Source organism: Chrysochloris asiatica, unplaced genomic scaffold, assembly GCF_000296735.1.
Source record: "Chrysochloris asiatica unplaced genomic scaffold, ChrAsi1.0 scaffold00022, whole genome shotgun sequence".
NCBI classification, from domain to species: Eukaryota; Metazoa; Chordata; class Mammalia; order Afrosoricida; family Chrysochloridae; genus Chrysochloris; species Chrysochloris asiatica.
The window spans coordinates 26,077,028-26,095,746 of record NW_006408540.1 but is presented as its reverse complement, the minus strand read 5'-3'; the positions used below and the strand labels follow the sequence as shown (position 1 = coordinate 26,095,746).

Sequence of the window (18,719 nt, the reverse complement as noted above, 5' to 3'; positions counted from 1 at the left end):
TACACTTAATTCTCATTATAATAATTTCTAACAAGTTATATATATGCATGCATGGTGTCAACTACAATATGAACTGAAGCTAAGAGATTCAGTTTCTAGTTTATTTTCCTTGCTTTTAGCTGAAAAGGGAAATTCTTTATTTCTAGGCATAATCTTAGCTGACTTGATGATTTTTAAAGTGATTTACATAGCAGTATGAGAGAACATATAATTTCTAGTAAATTATTCAACTTAAATTGTTCAATGCAAGGAATAACAGCATACAAATTTCTCCTAATATGTCAGTCATCATTTGAATATTTCCTAATATTTTTGACTGGCTGTTTTTTGTTTTTATTAATTATCAGAAATTAGGGAATAAATAATAAATACTTCATCTAGAGTATGGCACTGTAGGCTTATGCATCACACTGCAAAGTCATTTGAACTGCAAGGTGGATGGTTTAAGCTCAGCAGCTGCTCTTTGGAAGCCCTATCCACGGTCACTGGGTTGGAATTGAGTTGATGGCACTTAACAATAGCAATAGTTTTAACGGCCTGAAAACTACAGTCAGGCTAAAAATGAAGAGCTATCTAATGACTTAAGGTAATATATTTCTTAGATAAGCCTTGTCCTTTAATTCCTGAAATATATGTATTTTTCAATTGTATGAAAAGACTAGTGGTAAATAAGTTTAAAAAAGCTTAATGATGGCAAAACCCATGGGTCAGGTAATTTCTAAGAGAGTGTTCTGATACCATCCCATAGCAAGGGCAAACAGCTATTAAAAATTCAAAGGGGAGCAGATTAATTAAAGATACTAAATTTATATACTAAAATTAAGATATTTAAATGCAAATATCATAAAAAGTTTTATTTTTCACAGTTAAGATCCATGAGCCATACTCATACCTTACAACAATTCTCCTGATGACTAACTATATATCAGTTAACTTTGAAGTCGTAGAATAAATTACAAAATACAACTACATATGTATTTAATGGAATGGCTGTTGCTGTTAAGTGCCATTAAGTCGGTTCCGACTCAGAGCGACCCTGTATAGTGTTTCTGAGGCTTTGAAAATCTTCACATGGGTAGAAAGTCTATCCTTCCTTCAGGCTCTAACTGCAAAGCTCATAAGTTGACGTTTAGTACTTACTGTATGGAGCCACTGTGCTCCATTTAATAGGTTTTATTATCTTTCAGCCAAACAATAATTAGACCTGTGTCCAGTAAGTCTTCTTGTATTGACTGCCCCAAATGTAAATTTTAGGATGAAAAAAAAAAAAATGAAATGTGAACTCACCCAGCAATAGTAAGACATACTAAAGATACCTGGACATACCAGAACCCACAACAAGACGAAGAACATGCTTTTTATAGCTAAGGCTTCAAAGAGCACAAAATTCTGCCAAGATCAAAGGTGATCACTTAGAGAAGCACAGGACCCAGGGAATAATCAACACTGTTTGTTTTGTGTAATGCTCTTACTGGTGATACAGTGTACAAAACAATTTTGTATGGCACTTTAAATGTGTAAATATTTCTGATACTACAACAAGCACCATTAATATTCTATTAGTGAATAGTAACCTAAAGATACAAACCTAAAAGACCAACAAAAAGGTAAACCTTGGTAAAAACTTTTATTAATATTCTGAATCCATCAGATATGCAACTGTTTCTAATAAATTGAGTGAAAAGTAGAAAAGCAACATTCAAAATTCTTAAAGTATTAATAGCTGTGGAGGATATGTGGCATTATTTACGTGGGGCACAGTATTTGAATATTGATGGTACAGATATTTTTAATAACACTAGTGGTTACAAATTGGGCTGCTAACCTCAAGGTCAGCAGTTCAAAACTACCAGCTGTTCCACGGGATAATGAGGCTTTCTGCTCCCGTAAAGATTTACAGCCTCAGAAACCCTATACAGGGTCACTGTGAGTTGGAACTGACTCCATTGCACACCACCATTACCACATGATTTAGTGGGACAGTATCATATCAACATCAGAAGGTTCCCTTGTCATAAAACCTGAATAAGGGCTTGTAGCAAGGGGACTGGATAATGAATCACAGAATCTAACTGAGATGTAACTATGAGGACTGTACTATAGCCATTTGTAGTGCAGGTTCTGTGACAGGGGTATGGAAAATGTCAAAGTTTGAGCCAGAATTTGTGCTCCTCAAGGGTTTCAGAGGCCTGGAAACCCTATACAGGGTCACTATGGGTCAGAAATGACTCAACAGCGTTTCACAACAACAACAAGCCAATCAATCACTTACTGTTAAATTGCTACCTACTGGAAATAAATATCAAAAAGTTCCTTATATTGCTATATATATTACCAGTATGACGAGAGTTAATTGTTAGAGAGCCAAAGAACTGCCTACTTAATCTTTTTTCCTTTTGACATCTCACTCAGAAGTTATAAATAGGAAATCAACATTGTTTTGAAATTAGTATACTTAACTATTAAAATTTTTAACTATTTAAAAAATATTCTTATAAATACTTCTTATACTTTTTGAAAATTTATTTTATTTACTTCTTCAGTTTATAAAGATTTATATATCTGAGACTTAGTCCTATTTAAAGAGGCAATTCAAAATAACCTACCTTCCATTCTTATCCTCCATCTGAAGGTGGTACTGAATTGAATCTGTTGACAATGTCTTTGGGGTTCCTTCTCCCCACTTAAGCTTAAGGTTCTGGTGACTAAAGGCAACACATTCCAGACGTGGTGGATCAGGAGGGAGAGGCTTAGTTTTTAATTTTATCATGTGGCTGAAAGGACCAGCTCCAAGGCTATTCAAGGCTTGAATTCGTATTCTAAGTGTCACATTAAAAAAAAAACAAAGAAAAAAAAACTTGGTTTATGGTTATTATATTTAAAATATCTCATTGGTCAAGGTAAAATTTTAACAGGTAGTTTTTAGGGTATACCTGTATGTTGTATCTGGCTGCAAACTGTCTATAATTGAGCTCGTAACCTTTCCCACGGTCAAAGGTTGTTTATCTCCAAAGTCTATGCTGTAGGCAAGGATTTCTGAACCATGATCACAAGGCTTTTCCCAGCTTATTGCAAGGCATGTAGAAGGTGAGTAATGGGAATTTTCTATATCATCATCACTTATTTCTTGAAGACAAGTTACAATGGCAGGAACTGATGGTGGAGTTACACAGGCTACAACTTCACTGAATGGGCCTGCACCAACAACACTCAGAGCCTATAAGTTAACAAAGACATGCCCATGAAAATGCAAATGAAACACAGCACTTCTGGACAGATTATGTGACAAAGCATTGATAGTTTTTACCTGGACCCTGCAATAATAGGTGGTTGCTGGTGAAAGTCCTTTTAATTCATAACTAAGACCAGGTCCACAGTAACATATTTGCATACTTCCTTCAACTCCTCCCCACTCCAATCGATATTCAGTGACATCAGTTCCATTACTCAATGGGACCTTTAAATTAAAAGACAAAGGTATTATACTTGATACTGATTATTAGTTGTTAGGCAAAACTACTCATTATCTGAGTACCAAATCTGGGCTGCTTTTGAATTTAAAATATTCAATTTTATTATTCATTACTGAATTTAAGACTGACCAAAAAGCGTAACTTTGTTTTGAATCAGAATTAGGAGTAACTTTGTTTTGAATCAAAAATAGGAGTATGATTAACAGTCACTTCAGAGAGAATAATTTAAGGTAAATATACATCAAACTAATATGCCATTTTAACTATACAGGTATATTCTTTATTAAATTTCAAAGGAAACTGAAATTGTAATTCTCATTACTGATTACTATAAAATACACTAGAGATAATAAATGTGAGAGATATAGTCTTACACTCATTCCTACCAATGTTTGTTATGAACATTAAGCTCACCAGTGGTTGAAATAACTCAGTACTGAGACAAAGCCTTTGATAAAATACAAAACACATCATTACCAAGACTCTAAATAATTATAATGTAAATGTACTTTAAGGAGCTCTGGTAGCGTAGTGGTTACGAATCGGGCTGCGAACCTTAAGGTCAGCGGTTCGAAACTACCAGCCGCTCCGCGAGAGAAAGATGAGGCTTTCTACTCCCATAAAGATTTACACCCTTGGAAACCCTGTTCAGGGGCACTATGGGTCAGAACCGACTCGACGGCACTTAACAACAACAACAAATATACTTTAACTCAAATACTTGAAAGAAGAAATAACTCAACAGTTTTTACCAAGTGAATTTAACTAAGATTTACTCTTTGTATATTTTTGGTACCCAAAACAAACATTATTTTTGTTCCTTTTTAAAAACTATTTCAATTTTTTAAGAAAGCAAATATAAATCAATGAAAATTACAATACCTCCCAAATCACTTGTGCACACGTTGCAGATCTGCATGTCACTTGAGGAGGCTTGCACTGATCAGGTGGACCAGGGGCTGTAGTAAAATCACATTTTTCTGAAAATGGTCCAAACTAGGAAAAAAAGAATAGATAGCCAGTGTTTTCAATTTTTACCCTTAAGTGCCCAGATTCACTAATAATTAAGTGTATCATCCCTGTCCTTCAAGATTAATTGAAGGCCAAGATACAGTTCTATAATCTTTCACAGAAAGTAAAAAGGTGTATTGTTCACAGAAATGAATGTGTGAGAAATTCTGAGGTTTAATTTCTTCTCCTGCCTCTTACTCCTTCATGGACTTGTTTTTATTGGGGCAGAGTATTAGGAAATCAGATAGGTGAAGGAAGTCAGAAGAAATTATGTGAAGACCCCAATTAAAGGCATAGAGGGTGCTGAGCATAAATTATATCTTAAAATTTGAAATAGCTTTTAGAAGGGTTAAAATATATATTCTCTGGAAATGCAGAATGCAAACATATACTTAAAGTGATCATGTCAAATTACCATAAACTTGAATATATAAAGCTGTTAGTACTGAAGATGCTATTACACTGGTGTATTACAGCCTTGTGAGACTGGTAAGATGACGTCAGCTAAAGTGCAAACAAAGTATGTAAATTTGACTTATGTAAGAAATTTAAAACCATGCCCACAGATAAAATATAGAACCCAGGTAGAAAATAGCATGTGAAAAACAGTATAGGTCACTAAAATCTGAAAAATTGGGGAGAGACTTAATGAATTTAATTTTCTAAGATTTAAATGATAGAATAGCTTAAAGATAATAGAGTGCTATTTAATTGGGGTAAAAAATTATTGCTTTGTTCTTAAGGAACTTGTTGACAAATCTAAGTTTGTAGTAGTTCTATCAGTTATTAATTTGTGTGATTGTGGGCAAGATATTCACCTTTCCTGAGCCCTAGTTTCCTCACATGTAAAATATGACAGTACTATTCTGTTGATTAAAAAAAAAATTCTTAAAAAAATCAGAAATGCTTAAATAAACTAGTATGTCTTTCTTCCTCAGATAAAGAAATCAATCAAGCAGCACTTTGGCTGCACTTCTTCAAACACAGATCTGTTTGTTCCTTTGGCAGTCCATGGTACTTTCAATTTTCTCCTCCAACACCATAACTCAAATGCATCAATTCTTCTATGGTCTTCCTTATTCACTGTCTAACTTTTGCATGCGTATGAGGTTATTGAAAATACCGTGGCTTGGGTCAAATCAATTTCAGAAAACTTAGCTACTCCAAGTATTTCATCTTTAGACCTTACTGCTTGCTATTCTCAAAATTTCTAAGTTACAGACTCATAGAGACACCATAGGACAGAGTAGAACTGCCCCCATAAGTTTTCAAGGCTGTAAATCCTGATAGCCGTATTTTTCTCCTGGCAGAGCAGTTGGTAGATTTGAATACCCAGCATCTTTGGTTAGCAGTTGGGCACTCAACCATTGTAGCCCAGGGCTCCTAAACCCTCTTCGTTGTTGTTGTTAGGTTCCTTTGAGTTGGTTTCAACTCTTAGCAATCATATATAGGGTTTCTGGACTCCTGGTGTGGTGCTGTATGATAAGCACTGAACTTCAAACCACCAGGTCGGCAGTTCAAACCTACCAATTGCTCCTCTGAAACCCTATATAGGGTTGCTATGAGTCGGAACCAACTTGATGGCACTTAGCAACATCATTAAGACTTCCAAGGAGCCGATGGTGGGTTTGAATTGCAAACTGTGATCAGCAGTCCAGTGTTTATTCTGCAGTGCTACACCAGGGCTCCAAACCTTTAGTATAGTCTAAAAGCTAAACTTTAGCCCCACTTAAGTCCAAAGTGTCATATATCGTAACTAGGACTTGAAAACACTGAGATTCCATAATAATCTAGTAGATATACTGACCTCTCTTAATTTATTATAGTAATTTATAAATTATAAGAGTTGGAGTCACAAGTTGAAAGCAAAATGATCAAATAATTATATGTGTTAAAATAAAACAGTAATAATGACTGTAAGACTTCATTCAGTAGGGTCTTCCTACCCCCATTTTGTTAGCTGCACGCAGTCTGAAGCTGTATGTCTTTCCAGGAAGAAGGCTGCTCACTGTACATTCTACTTCAGAGCCTTGGTAAACTTCTCTGGGTTCATCTTTTTCTACAGGAGACATTTCCACACCATAATAGGAAATGGGTGATCCACCATCAACTTGAGGGGGTCCTAAGGGTGTTAAGATTTATGCAATTTAACAAGATGAATACGGTTGGTACTAACTTAATTATGATTTATTACCAAAATGGAAATTACCCCATCGTAACTGTATTTCCTTTGCTTTGGGTCTACCCTGTAATCTGGGAGGGAGGCATGGGCCAGGAGGCACAGCTGGAGTCTGCACAAGTAAAGATTCAGACACCTGCCAAAACAAAAACAAAAACAAAACAAAAATACCCCAAACCAAATAAGCAGATTTCTTTGGTTAAAGGAAAATAATACAAACACAAAGACTGCACCAATGATTTTTAAAACTGTACTTGAATATCAAATGAAAATAAAGTTCTGAATAAAATAAAAATTCAATTAAATCATTAAAACTCATTTTATAGAGGACAAACAAAATGAAGACACTGCGTGACTACTATATACAAAGTGAGTAACTAGAAAAACCCTTCCTTTTCCTCTTTCCATAATTAAGAAACAAGCAATAAAACCAATCTCTACCACACCTAAAGGGTTTTCATTATTCCTGATACAGTTTAAAGGACTCTACAAAAGTTCTTCTTATATATGAGGAAGGGTGTTTTTACACGTTATACAAATGCTGTCTATGGTATTTTTACGAACCATATACTTTTTGGGCTCCTTTACTGTAATCTGCATTTTTAACCTAAACATTAACTAACTTACTTAAAATAAAACAAACAAAAATACTCTCCTTCCAACTAAAAATAATTTGAAAATCAAAGAAGCTTTACCAAAGACTTGGTATCTTTTCAGATATTTGCTATGGCTTTTAGTATCTATGTTATTTTAAAAAATATTTCTTAGTTTTACTTTAAAAGACATTCTCTTAAAGACATTTATATAAATTCAGGGCCAGATTCCTTACCTGTATTCATTTCATACCAAAGCAAAATACTTGGTTGTCACCTGATTCAGAAGATTATCTTATATATAAATGCTAAAATGTTGTGTCAGAATAATAGGATTTTAATTTTTTGGTGGAGATTTGCTCTTTTTTATAAATCTGGGGAGATTTTCCTCCTGGACAAAATGAAGTCTATTTTATACTCAGTTCAGAATATTCACATTTTCAGCAAAATTCTTTTAATTTATCTTTAAGAAAAATAGTACTTTCAATGCATTAAATTCCATTGGAAAAAATAATTAAAATATGAATGATTCAAGATATCACTCTTGGTAAAATTCATTAAAAGACAAACATAATCCTATTAAAAGCATATGTTATAAACATTGTATATGTTTCATATACAGTCAACAGTGGCAGGGATATGCTGGGGAGCCAGCTCCGACTCATAGTGACCCTGCATGGGGTTTCTGAGGCTGTAAATCTTTATGGGAGCAGAAAGCCTCATTTTTCGCACATGGAACAGCTGACCTTGAGGTTAACAGTCTGACTCGTAACCACTATAATACCAGAGCTCTTTATATACCACAGCAACGGCATACTTTATCTATTTTAATTACTGAGTCCCTAATAATAATGGCACAATGGTTGAGATGCTTGACTGCTAACTTAAAGGCTGGTGTTTTGAACCCATTCAGCAGCGCCGAAGGGGAAAGACCTGGTGATCTGCTTCTGTAAAGATTATAACCTAGGAAACGCTATGGGGCAGTTCTACTTCATCACATGCAGTTGCTATTAATCGGAATTGACTCAATAGCACTAAACAACAACAAAATAGTAATAATGGACATATTTCTGCAATAAGTATATATTAAAATGTAGGTTGAATTAGTAAATGACATTTTTATTAGTTTGTCCTGACACATTCATGAGTTTTGAAACAGTAAAGTCGACAGTTACACTGTTTCTATTTTTGCTATAGTTATTAAGTATCATTTTAAAATTTACCTGTACAAAAAATTCTCCAGTGTTTTGTTTATCTAAAGCGAACTATTTGGATAGGAACTCTGGTAGTGTAGTAGTTATGGGTCGGGCTGCTAATCTCAAGGTCAGCAGTTCAAAACTACCAGCTGTTCCATGGGAGAAGATGAGGCTTTCTGCTCCTGTAAAGATTTACAGCCTCGGAAACCCTATACAGGTTTGCTAAGAGTCGGGACTGACTCCACGGCACATAACTACCACCACACCAACTATTTAGACAGATATGCCCTGACTATTTTATCGTGAGCTAAGTATTATACTAGAATATCCTCATCAGTATAAAATTAACCACACAGAAATTACTTTTATACATTGGTGGATATAATTCAGTATATGGAGTGAAGTGGTATATGGTGATCCCATCCCATTTGTCTAAAATTAAAATGACAAAGAGCAAAAGAATCTATGTGGACACGTTATATTACCGCACTCTGTCCTCCATCACTGATGCAGTAAACTCGTAAACGATAGAAACAGCCTGGATTTAGTCGATCACAAAGATGTTCCCTAGTAGCTCCACTGTAGATCATATCCCATTTGTTTCCTGTAGGGTGAAGAATTGTGTGCAATCAGTTATTGGGTAATGTTTAACGTTTTGGTATCATGGACACGGCAGGTATCCTAGCTTCACTAAATAAGTGTTTATGTAATTTGTCAGAAACAATCTAAACTTGTTTTAAGTTTCCTGGAAATGATCTAATTTCTTTATTTGTACAGCTCCCTAGGCAAATTTGCATGGCTTTGTTGAAGTGAAATAAGTCTGTAACTGTACTGACTTTGGCTTAGATTGATAATTTACTTTCAATTAAGCATTTAAAATGTGCTTATGGTCCAGTAATAACATTGTAACACACAAAGAACAGAAAGAGTAAATACTGCAGGAAGTTTTGTCTTAATTAAAAGATTTTTTTTTGGTGCATTAAATAGGTCATTTCAAAAGACTGAGATTCTCTGTTCTCACAAAGATCTGAAGCCTTGAAAATCTTATACAGGGTCACTATGAGTGGGATTCGACTCAACTAAACTTAACAACAAAAACATGAGTCAAGAAAAAGGTTAACTAGGCATACAATTTATTTTTCAAAAGTAGCATAATTTGAGTTAAATTTTAAGAGGATAATTTGTGTCTGGTACATCTGTATATAAATCTCACTGTATTTACTAAATATAACTGAACAAATTAAACATCATAGTATTGATATTTAATGACTTTAAGTATACTGGGACTGTGCCGTGTAAATAAAATGTAAAGGTAAATAATACACACCAGTCTTATGTTTCATGTTTCTGGAGATCACAATTTAAAGTGTGTCATAACAGACAAAATCTTAACTGCTACAAACAAGGAGAAAAATCAAGGAAAGTCCAAAGTGAATATTAAAGAAAGCCCCAAATTTATGGTAGCAACTGAAGAGCAAGAGAAAAGAAATGAGATAATATAAGTTGTACAGTATTAAGTGTATGGACAGCTGACAGGTCTAAATCTATCAAGTGAAAACTTTAAAAATACTTCTTACCGTTTGGACCTTCTGCAATTTCTACTACATATTTACTGATGGCTGCCCCTCCACTGTCTTTGGGTGGGTCTATCCAAAGAAGCAAAAGTGGCATTAAGTCAAGCACATACAATTGAAAAAACAACAGAAAATCCTAATAAACAGAATGCAAAACCTAGGATTATTTAAAAAATAGAATCACCTGTAATGCTCTATTACTAAACCAGTACTACATTATTCAACGCTTTTAATTAACCTGTTTTTCACTTTACTATATTTTCCCATGCTTATAAATTGAGCTTTCTAACAACTTTTAATGGTTGCATGATATTCCACTGTATGTTGCTGCTGTTAAGTGCTGCTGATTCTGACCCATAGCAGCCCTAGTAAAGGGTTTCCAAGGAGCAACTGGTGAGCTTGAATCACCAATTTTGGCAGTTCAAACAACTTTGCAGTCTGATGCATTAGTCCACAATGCCACACACCAGGACTCCATTCCACTGTATGTTGCTGTTGTTAGGTGCCATCAAGTTGGTAATGACTCAGAGACCCTATGCACAATAGAACAAAACACTGCCGGGTGCTGGGCCAATCTAACAATTGTTGCCACGCGTGAGCCCACTAATGCTGCCACTTTGCAAATCCATCTCACTGGGGGTCTTCCTCTTTTCCTCTGACCTTCCACCTTACCAAACATGATATTCTTCTCCAGTGAATGGTCCCTCCTGACAATATGTCCAAAGTAGGAGAGACGAAGTTTGGCCATCTTGGCCTCTAAGGAGCACCCTAGCTGCACTTCTTTCAAAATGGATCTATTGGTTCTTTGGGCAGCCCATGGCACTTTCAATATTCTCCTCCAACACCATAACTCAAAGACATCAATTCTTCTTCGGTCTTGCTTATTCACTGTCCAGCTTTTGCATTCATATGAGGTTATTGAAAATACCATGGCTTGGGTCAGGTGCACCTTAGTCCTCAAGCTGACATCTTTGCTCTTCAACACTTTTAAAAGGTCTTGTGCAGCAGATTTGCCTAATGCAATACGTCGTTTGATTTCTTTTCTGCTGCTTCCATGAGTGTTGACAGTTGATCCAAGAAGAATGAAGTCCTTGACAACTTCTATTTTTTCTTCATTGATAAGAATGTTATTTATTGATCCAGTTGTGAGGATTTTAGTTTTCTTTACACTGAGGAACAATCCATACTGAAGGCTGTGGTCTTTGATCTTCATCAGTTAATATTTTAAGTCCTCTTCACTTTCAGCAAGAAAGGTTGTACTATCTGCATATCGCAGGTTGTTATTGAGTCTTCCTCCAATCCTGATGCCACATTTTTCTTCATATAACCCAGCTTCTCAGATTATTTGCTCAGCATACAGGCTGAATAAGTATGGTGAAAGAATACAACCCTGTTGCACACCTTTCTTAATTTTAAATCATTCAGTGTTGCCATGTATGTTGTTGTTATGTGCTGTGGAGTCGGTTCCAACACATATAGTGACCCTGTACAGGGTTTCCGAGGCTGTAAATCTTTACAGGAGCAGAAAGCCACATCTTTCTCAAGTAGAACAGCTGGTAGTTTTGAGCTGCTGACGGTAAGATTAGAAGCCCAATTCGTAACCACTACGCTATGGGAGCTCCCATGTATAAATAGCAACAATTTCTAAAAACAATGCCTCACTTTGGAATTTAGGTTTGTTTCAAATTTTTAAGGTATTTTGTAAATATCACTGAATAGATCTGAATTCTTCATGTAAGAACCAAGTTTATTTGATCTTCATTTTTCAAGTAATTATATAAACAGGTGCTCAATAAATGTTTGTTTTAAATGAGTATGTGATTTTCTAATTTCTTATGAGGCAGGATGACCCAGGTGACTTTGGCAACAAGTTTAGTAGTCTTCTGTTTCACACATGCTGCTCCTGTTTGCAACCCACAGTGGGTCCTACATTGCTCCTATATCAAATCTGAACTTAGTATGTGTGAGTACAAAGCTTTCCATAATATATTCTTGAATAATGAGTGATTCTTCTATTTCTTACTGGACTGGCTCAGGTTAACAAATTAACTAATAGCTTAAAAATTATATTATTTAAATTTAAATAAATGTAAAAGTAATAATCTAAAAACATAGATATTATCTTACCCCAAGTTATTTTAAAACTGTGTGAATGTATCTTTCCTTTAACTGAAGGCTTTACAGGTATTCCAGGTTTATCAGGACATGTAGTAAACTCTACTACTTCACTTGGATTACTTTTACCTTCTGAATTATAAGCAATAACCTATAAAGAAAACACAAAGATATAGAAGAGTTAATATGTCTGATACTTTATAAATACTTTCTTAATGAACAAAATGATGAGGAACAAATGCTACAATGATTAAGTTTTTGGATGTAAAGGTTTGTTTGAGAACTGCTTGTCTTCAATAGGGACTCTACATACGTGATAAATATTCGGGTATATTAGAGTCAGTCCTGTGAACAAAAGTGTAAGTACAGCATCTTGACGTTGAATATAACAGTCATCATAGGATCAATGCATAATCTGAAGATTCCTGACAAACCTTAGGTTTTCTTTATTCATTCTTTTAATACTTTTGAGGATTTAAAGAGACATTTACACCACAAATCCTTATTTCCTTCCTTCAGCCTAAATATCCTTTTCCCTTGGGAATGAGTTGTACTTAATGACTCACTTTGTTTTAAAAACTTTTTTTTTGTAAATTGAGTGAAGGTTTACAGACAAGATAATCAGTTTTACATTCAACAAATCAAACTTTGTTTCATCTCAATGATTTCAACCTGGAATTCCATGCATGAATAGTTATCCCACTTCCTCCCTGTGGCTCCTATTTCTAGTCCACACTTCTCAACTTTGCCCTTAGTAAGTGTTGCCCTTTTGATTTCGAATGACTGACCGTTTCCAAGGTGAGCATACCTTACTAGTGTTGTTGCCCTCACTATATACCTATCTATTGTTGTTGTTAGGTGTCACTGAGTTGGTACCAACCCAGAGCAATCCTATGCACAGCAGAATGAAACACTGCCTGATCCTGGGCCAGCCTCACTACTGTTGCAATGCCTGAGTCCATCAATGCTACCACTTTGTCAATCCATCTTGTTGGGGGTTTTCCTCTTTTTCTCTGACTCTCCACCTTACCAAACATGATATCCTTCTCCAGTGACTGGTCCCTTCTGACAATACCTATCTATTGCTTGGCTGAAAATTGGGCTACATGGGTGAATTCCTTTCCAGATTTGAAGAGTGGTACAGAGTCATAGTGTCAGGCTTCTCCTTAATGACTCATTTTTAACAAACAGAATGCCCAGAAATGATGACCCACAGAAACTTTAAGACAATGTTTTAAGCAACAAAAAATTTTGGTTTTGTTATATAACAATGAATAACAAATACTATTAATTTCTATTTGATAACTATATTTTATTTTAGAAATATTTTTACCTGTATTTCTACCTTTTATCTTCTATTCAACTTGAAGCTCAAGTCTAATATGCAACCATGACTGTCTTCCTCAAACCTACCTACCTTGTCTTCTCTATCAGTAAATCACCTACCTAGTTTCCCAAGTCAAAAATCTAACATTCTTGAGTCTTCTTTTTCTACACCTCTAAAGTAAATCTGTTAACTAACTTTGTCAATTCTACCTCCATTTTTCTATTTTCTACTACTACCACCTTAGTCAAAACCTCATTTATCCTATCTTGTCTGGATGATTGCAGTATACTGGTTTCTCAGCTCCCAGTTTCTATTCTTACCTTTTAGCCCATCCACTTTCAACACATCAGTAAGAGTGACCATATCTGATTGTGAAGGTTGTAAATGTAAAATTGGGCATTTTGTGGCAAGGAGGGGAGTGATTGACTTTGCAGGCTGGGAGCAGAGGTCCCTGGAATCATGAAGGGAGAAGAGTGGAGAGTGGAACCCTACCCAGAGACGCAGCAATCGCCGAGATGGAGGCAGAGATGATGAAGTAGAGAGATGGTGCAGTTGGGGACTCAGGACCCAGGGAGGAAGAGGGGCGGGGTGCTGACGACTGGGGGGTGGGGGTGGGCAGGCTTATAGGGTGTACCCTTTGGTTGTTTGGTGATGCGTGGCGGGGATTGTAACCATGGCAATGAAACAATATACGAAAGGATGAATGTAAAACTGATGTTCTCCCATGTAAACTGTCACATAATTCACAATAAAACTTAAAAAAAAAAAAAAAAAGAGAGACCATATCGCTTCTCTGCTCAGAACCCACTAACAGCTTCTCAAAAATTATTCAGAATTATACAGAAATTTCTTATCATGGCTGGTTATTGTTAGTTGCTTCCAAGTTGGCTCTGACTTATGGTAATCCTATGTATAATAGAATGAAATGTAGCCTGTCTTGTGCTAACTGATGCATCATGATGGTTGGTAGTCTCAAGTTCAATGTTGTAGCCACTGTGTTTTCTGTGTGTCTTCAACCCGAGGGCCTCAACTTCCAACACTGTATTAGACAATATATCCAATGTGGTTCACAGGGTGTTCTCTGGCTAATTTTTAGGATAGCCAGGCCTTTCTTCCAATCTCTCTTGGTCTGAAACCTACCACTGAAACCTGTCTACCACTACCTTGTAAGCTACCACAGTGTAACAGATATGTGGTGGTATCATTCCCTACAAGGCCCTAGATAATTTTACCCCAAAGAGCTTTTTAACCTAGTAGCTATTAGGGCAAGTAAAAATGTATTGCTACAAAATCACAGATACCTTCATCAAGCCAACCAACCAACCCACCCACCCACCCACCCACCCAAAATATGAACCTACTATTTTTCAACATATACTCCATCTGCACATTTCTTAAGGTGGTTTTTCCACCTCTCTAACACTTCCTGAACAATGCTGTGATCTTCATGTCAAGAGAGCAGTTTGGGCATCTTTGAGAGTTTAAAACTGTTCCTTTTGAATGTGTTTGAATTTTGGGAATAAAAAAATGCCTGTAAGGCCGAGTCAGGCTGTAGGGTAGATGGAGTACGGTTTCCCAATAAAGTTCTAGTAAGACAGTCCTTGCTGCCCTCAGAGAATGAGCAGATGCATTATCATGATGGGAAAACAAAAATTCCTCAGCCGATTTTCTTGGACATTGTAGTTTTCAATTTTCTTAAAACTTTTTCAAAATTAGCCCTTGTGATCATACTGCATTCTTCGAGAAAATCTATCAAGATTTCCCCTTTGGAATTCCCAAAAAACAGTCACCATAACCCTGAGCTGACCTCTTTATCTTGAATTTAATGAGTCCAGCAGCAGATACCGGTTGGAAGCCAATTTTGATCAGACCTCACTCTCTATATCATACTGGTAAATCTAAGACTCGTCCCTACCTGTAATGATTTGTTCCTAAAATTGCCTTCATCAGCTTTAATCTTGCTTAAAACACTGATGGAAAGATTAGCTGTTTGAGCTAGCTGATCTTCATGCAATGCTTCTAGCATCCATGGATCTGAAAGCTTGCCAAGGCCAAGATGTTCACTTATAATTGAAAATGCTCAATCATGTGAGATCTCAACCTTCAGTAGCTATTGAATTAATGGTAATTCTATGGTGGTCTTCCACCCATTTTTGAACATCAGCCACAGTTTCTTCATTTATAAAGGGTGACAGTGTTCCTGCTTATAGGTCATCTTTGAGGTCTTCCCAATCTTCCTTGTAAAGCTCAATCCATCTAAAAACCACTGTTTTATGTGAGGTAGTATGCCTGTGAACTTGCTGCAAAGTTTCAATGATTTGGGAAGATGTCCACTTGAGTTCTGTTAAAATTAGAAATTAGCCTGACCTCAGAATCTTTTTTTCCATGGTACCAAAAGTATCTTGTTTTTTTTTTTTTTTTTAAGGCAACATAATAAAACTAAGACAAGTGTATTGCCGAGAGAACTTGTTTGCAGCCATCCAATGATCACAGAGACATGTTTAAATACTTTCTGTTTAGAATAAACCCATGCTTAATACTATAAAGATGACAGTCTCAGAAACCATATATCGGGTCAGTATGAGTCAAAATCAACTCAATTTATGAACTGGTAAGAACCCTGGTGGGTTATATGTTAGGGCTACTAATTGCAAGGTTGGAAGTTCAAACCCACCAGCTGCTCTGCAAGAAAAAGATGAGGTAGCTTGCTCTAATAAAGCTTTATAGTCTTGGACATCCTATATAGGGTTACTATGAGCTGAAATAGCTTCAATAGCAGTGAGTGGATCTATGATATGGAACCCTAGTAGCAATACTTTACTTACTTGCATATTTTCTCTGCCTGTAATTACTGAAGCAAAAGTATAATCCAACATCATAAGAGGAAAATTAGAATGACAATATATACATCTAAGGAGTGGTGCTGTGGGTTAGGCGCTGGGCAAGGTTGGTGGTTCAAACCCACCAGTCACTCCTCCATGGGCTAAAGATGAGGCTGCATGCTCCTGTAAAGATTTTTTTTTTTTTAAAGCAAAGGAATGAAACTTTAATGGTGAAATTTGAACCATAAGTGAGCTAGTTTAGAAGGAATTTGAGGGTATGAGGTGACTTTAAAGAATCTTCAGGATTCAGACCATGGAAGTAGCAAATATTTTTTAAGACTGCACCTATATAAAAAATTGTTTCTCATCAGTCAACATTAAACACAATATATTTCATTTCAGCAAATATTTGAGAGACAGATACCAGGTAGGTGCTAGTCACTCACAGCCTGAGAGGAAAACTGAAACAACTACTTCTTATAAGTGCATTAGTACATTCTACAACAATGTAATTGCCAAGAGAGGGTCTAAAGGCATTGCTGCTACTTAATTCCATCCAAACACCCAAACATCTCATGAGATTAGTTCTGTTGATTGAAAGTTACAGACAGGGTATTGGTTTCCTGGGATTGTACAGTCAACTAGCCTAATACTGTTTTTAAGTCCTGGTGTGGCATTCTAGGATCAGCACTGTACTGGTAACCACAAGGTCGGTGGTTCAAACCCACCAGCCTCTTCTTGGACACCCTATACAGGATCCTATGAGTCAGAACTGACCTGATGACACTTAACAATATCAATAATTCCATTTCCTGGAGTCTTGGTGTGGTGTCCTGTAAAGATTTTGTCTTACATAATTTATATAGGGTTGCTATGCATCAGAACTAACTTGATGGTATGGGGTTTGGTTTGGTTGGTATATACTTCTCAGGTAATTCATAAATTTAAAAAACTGTATTTGGAAATTAAAACGAACCAGAGTTTTATTTTTTCTAATGAAGCTAATAGTATAAAAGAAAGCATAACAAATGTAATTATTATGTATTGTATAATCAAATTTCCCATTATTAAATTTTTTTTCCTAAGTTTAAGAGGCCCAGTAACATTTATCTTCACTATTCAATAGTGAAAACAATTACAGTAACTTCTATCATTTATTTAAAGTGATTTGATTAAATAAAATCTGGTAGGAAAGTCTGATGTCGAGTTTATAATCAGGCATCTTGTTATATTCCTGGGGAAAGATCTACACAACTATGTCAAAATCAAACCAAACCGACTACCACTGAGTCGACTCCAACTTATCACAAACCAGTAGGACAGACTAGGACCGGTCCATGGGGTTAATGAAAATGTAAATCTTTACAGGAGCAGACAGCCTCATCTTTCTACTGTGGAGTGGTTGGCTGGTGTCTTCCAACTCTGACCTTTCAGTTAGCAGTCTAACACAGTGCCACCAGAGCTCCTATAAATATGTCAGTTGGCTTATATTAACTGGTATATGCATTAATTCAAGCAGAGAAATCTGCCAGGAATTAACGATGTACATTACTGACCAAGTCAAAGAGCCATAATATGACCAAGTCATAAAGCCATCCTAGAATGATGAGCGACACAAGAAAGAGACAATTCCAGTTATTGGGTCCCTAATAATATTTCAAGAGTCCCCAGAAAAGAATTCTCAAAGCTTGCTAATGTCTCAAGTAAGCAAATATGATATGTAGAACTTCCCCACCCTCTTCTTAGAAGTATTCACTTAAATGACCAATAGGCGGACAAAGCAAGGCAAGTATTTATGCTGGGATGCAGGGACAGAATGAGTGGAGACAGCAGTGGTTGCTCAACAGGAACTCATACCCTGAATAAGGCAATAACAAAGACTTTGGGGGGAAAGGAGTCCTGGTGTGACATTGTAGCATAGGCACTGGACTTGATGGCACTTAACAACAGCAACATGGGGGGAAAGGGAGAGGTTTGATCTATGAAGTAAATATATCGAAAATACCTGGGTCAAAATTTCTTACTGAAGACAAAGGGCGTTAGAAATAAAGATGAGGGAGAAAACTACAATTAACTTGCAGTGTTTTATTAGAATTTGAGGTTTTAGGAGGGAACTCACAATTTTAAAAATATATAGAAATACATATGTAAATGTGTTACACGTTAGTGTAGTTGTGTTGTTGTTGTTAGGTGCCATCGAGTCAGTACCGACCCACAGAAACCTTATGCACAGCAGAACGAAACACTACCTGATCCTGGATCAACTTTACTACTGTTGGTTGCCACGATTGAGTCCATCAATGCTGCCACTTGGCCAATCCATCTTGTTGGCAGTCTTCCTCTTTTTCTCTGACCCTCCACCGTACCAAACATGAAAGCCGTCTCCAGTGACTGGGCCTTCCTGACAATATGTCCAAAGTATGAGAGAC

The 18,719-nt window shown here is 36.2% G+C and overlaps 1 protein-coding gene across 2 annotated transcripts in view; it reads right to left on the bottom strand.

Annotated features, from left to right (window-relative positions):
- Positions 1-18,719, bottom strand: part of FNDC3A (fibronectin type III domain containing 3A) — a 340,392-nt gene that overhangs the window by 16,336 nt on the left and 305,337 nt on the right. For both annotated transcript variants that reach the window (XM_006837646.1, XM_006837647.1), the window contains 9 exons: positions 12,154-12,292; positions 10,030-10,098; positions 8,938-9,056; positions 6,694-6,799; positions 6,431-6,606; positions 4,356-4,469; positions 3,308-3,457; positions 2,934-3,217; positions 2,607-2,819 (listed from right to left, as the gene is read on the bottom strand). In XM_006837646.1, coding sequence (XP_006837709.1) covers positions 2,607-2,819; positions 2,934-3,217; positions 3,308-3,457; positions 4,356-4,469; positions 6,431-6,606; positions 6,694-6,799; positions 8,938-9,056; positions 10,030-10,098; positions 12,154-12,292 — 1,370 coding nt within the window. The remainder of the gene's footprint in view (positions 1-2,606; positions 2,820-2,933; positions 3,218-3,307; positions 3,458-4,355; positions 4,470-6,430; positions 6,607-6,693; positions 6,800-8,937; positions 9,057-10,029; positions 10,099-12,153; positions 12,293-18,719) is intronic.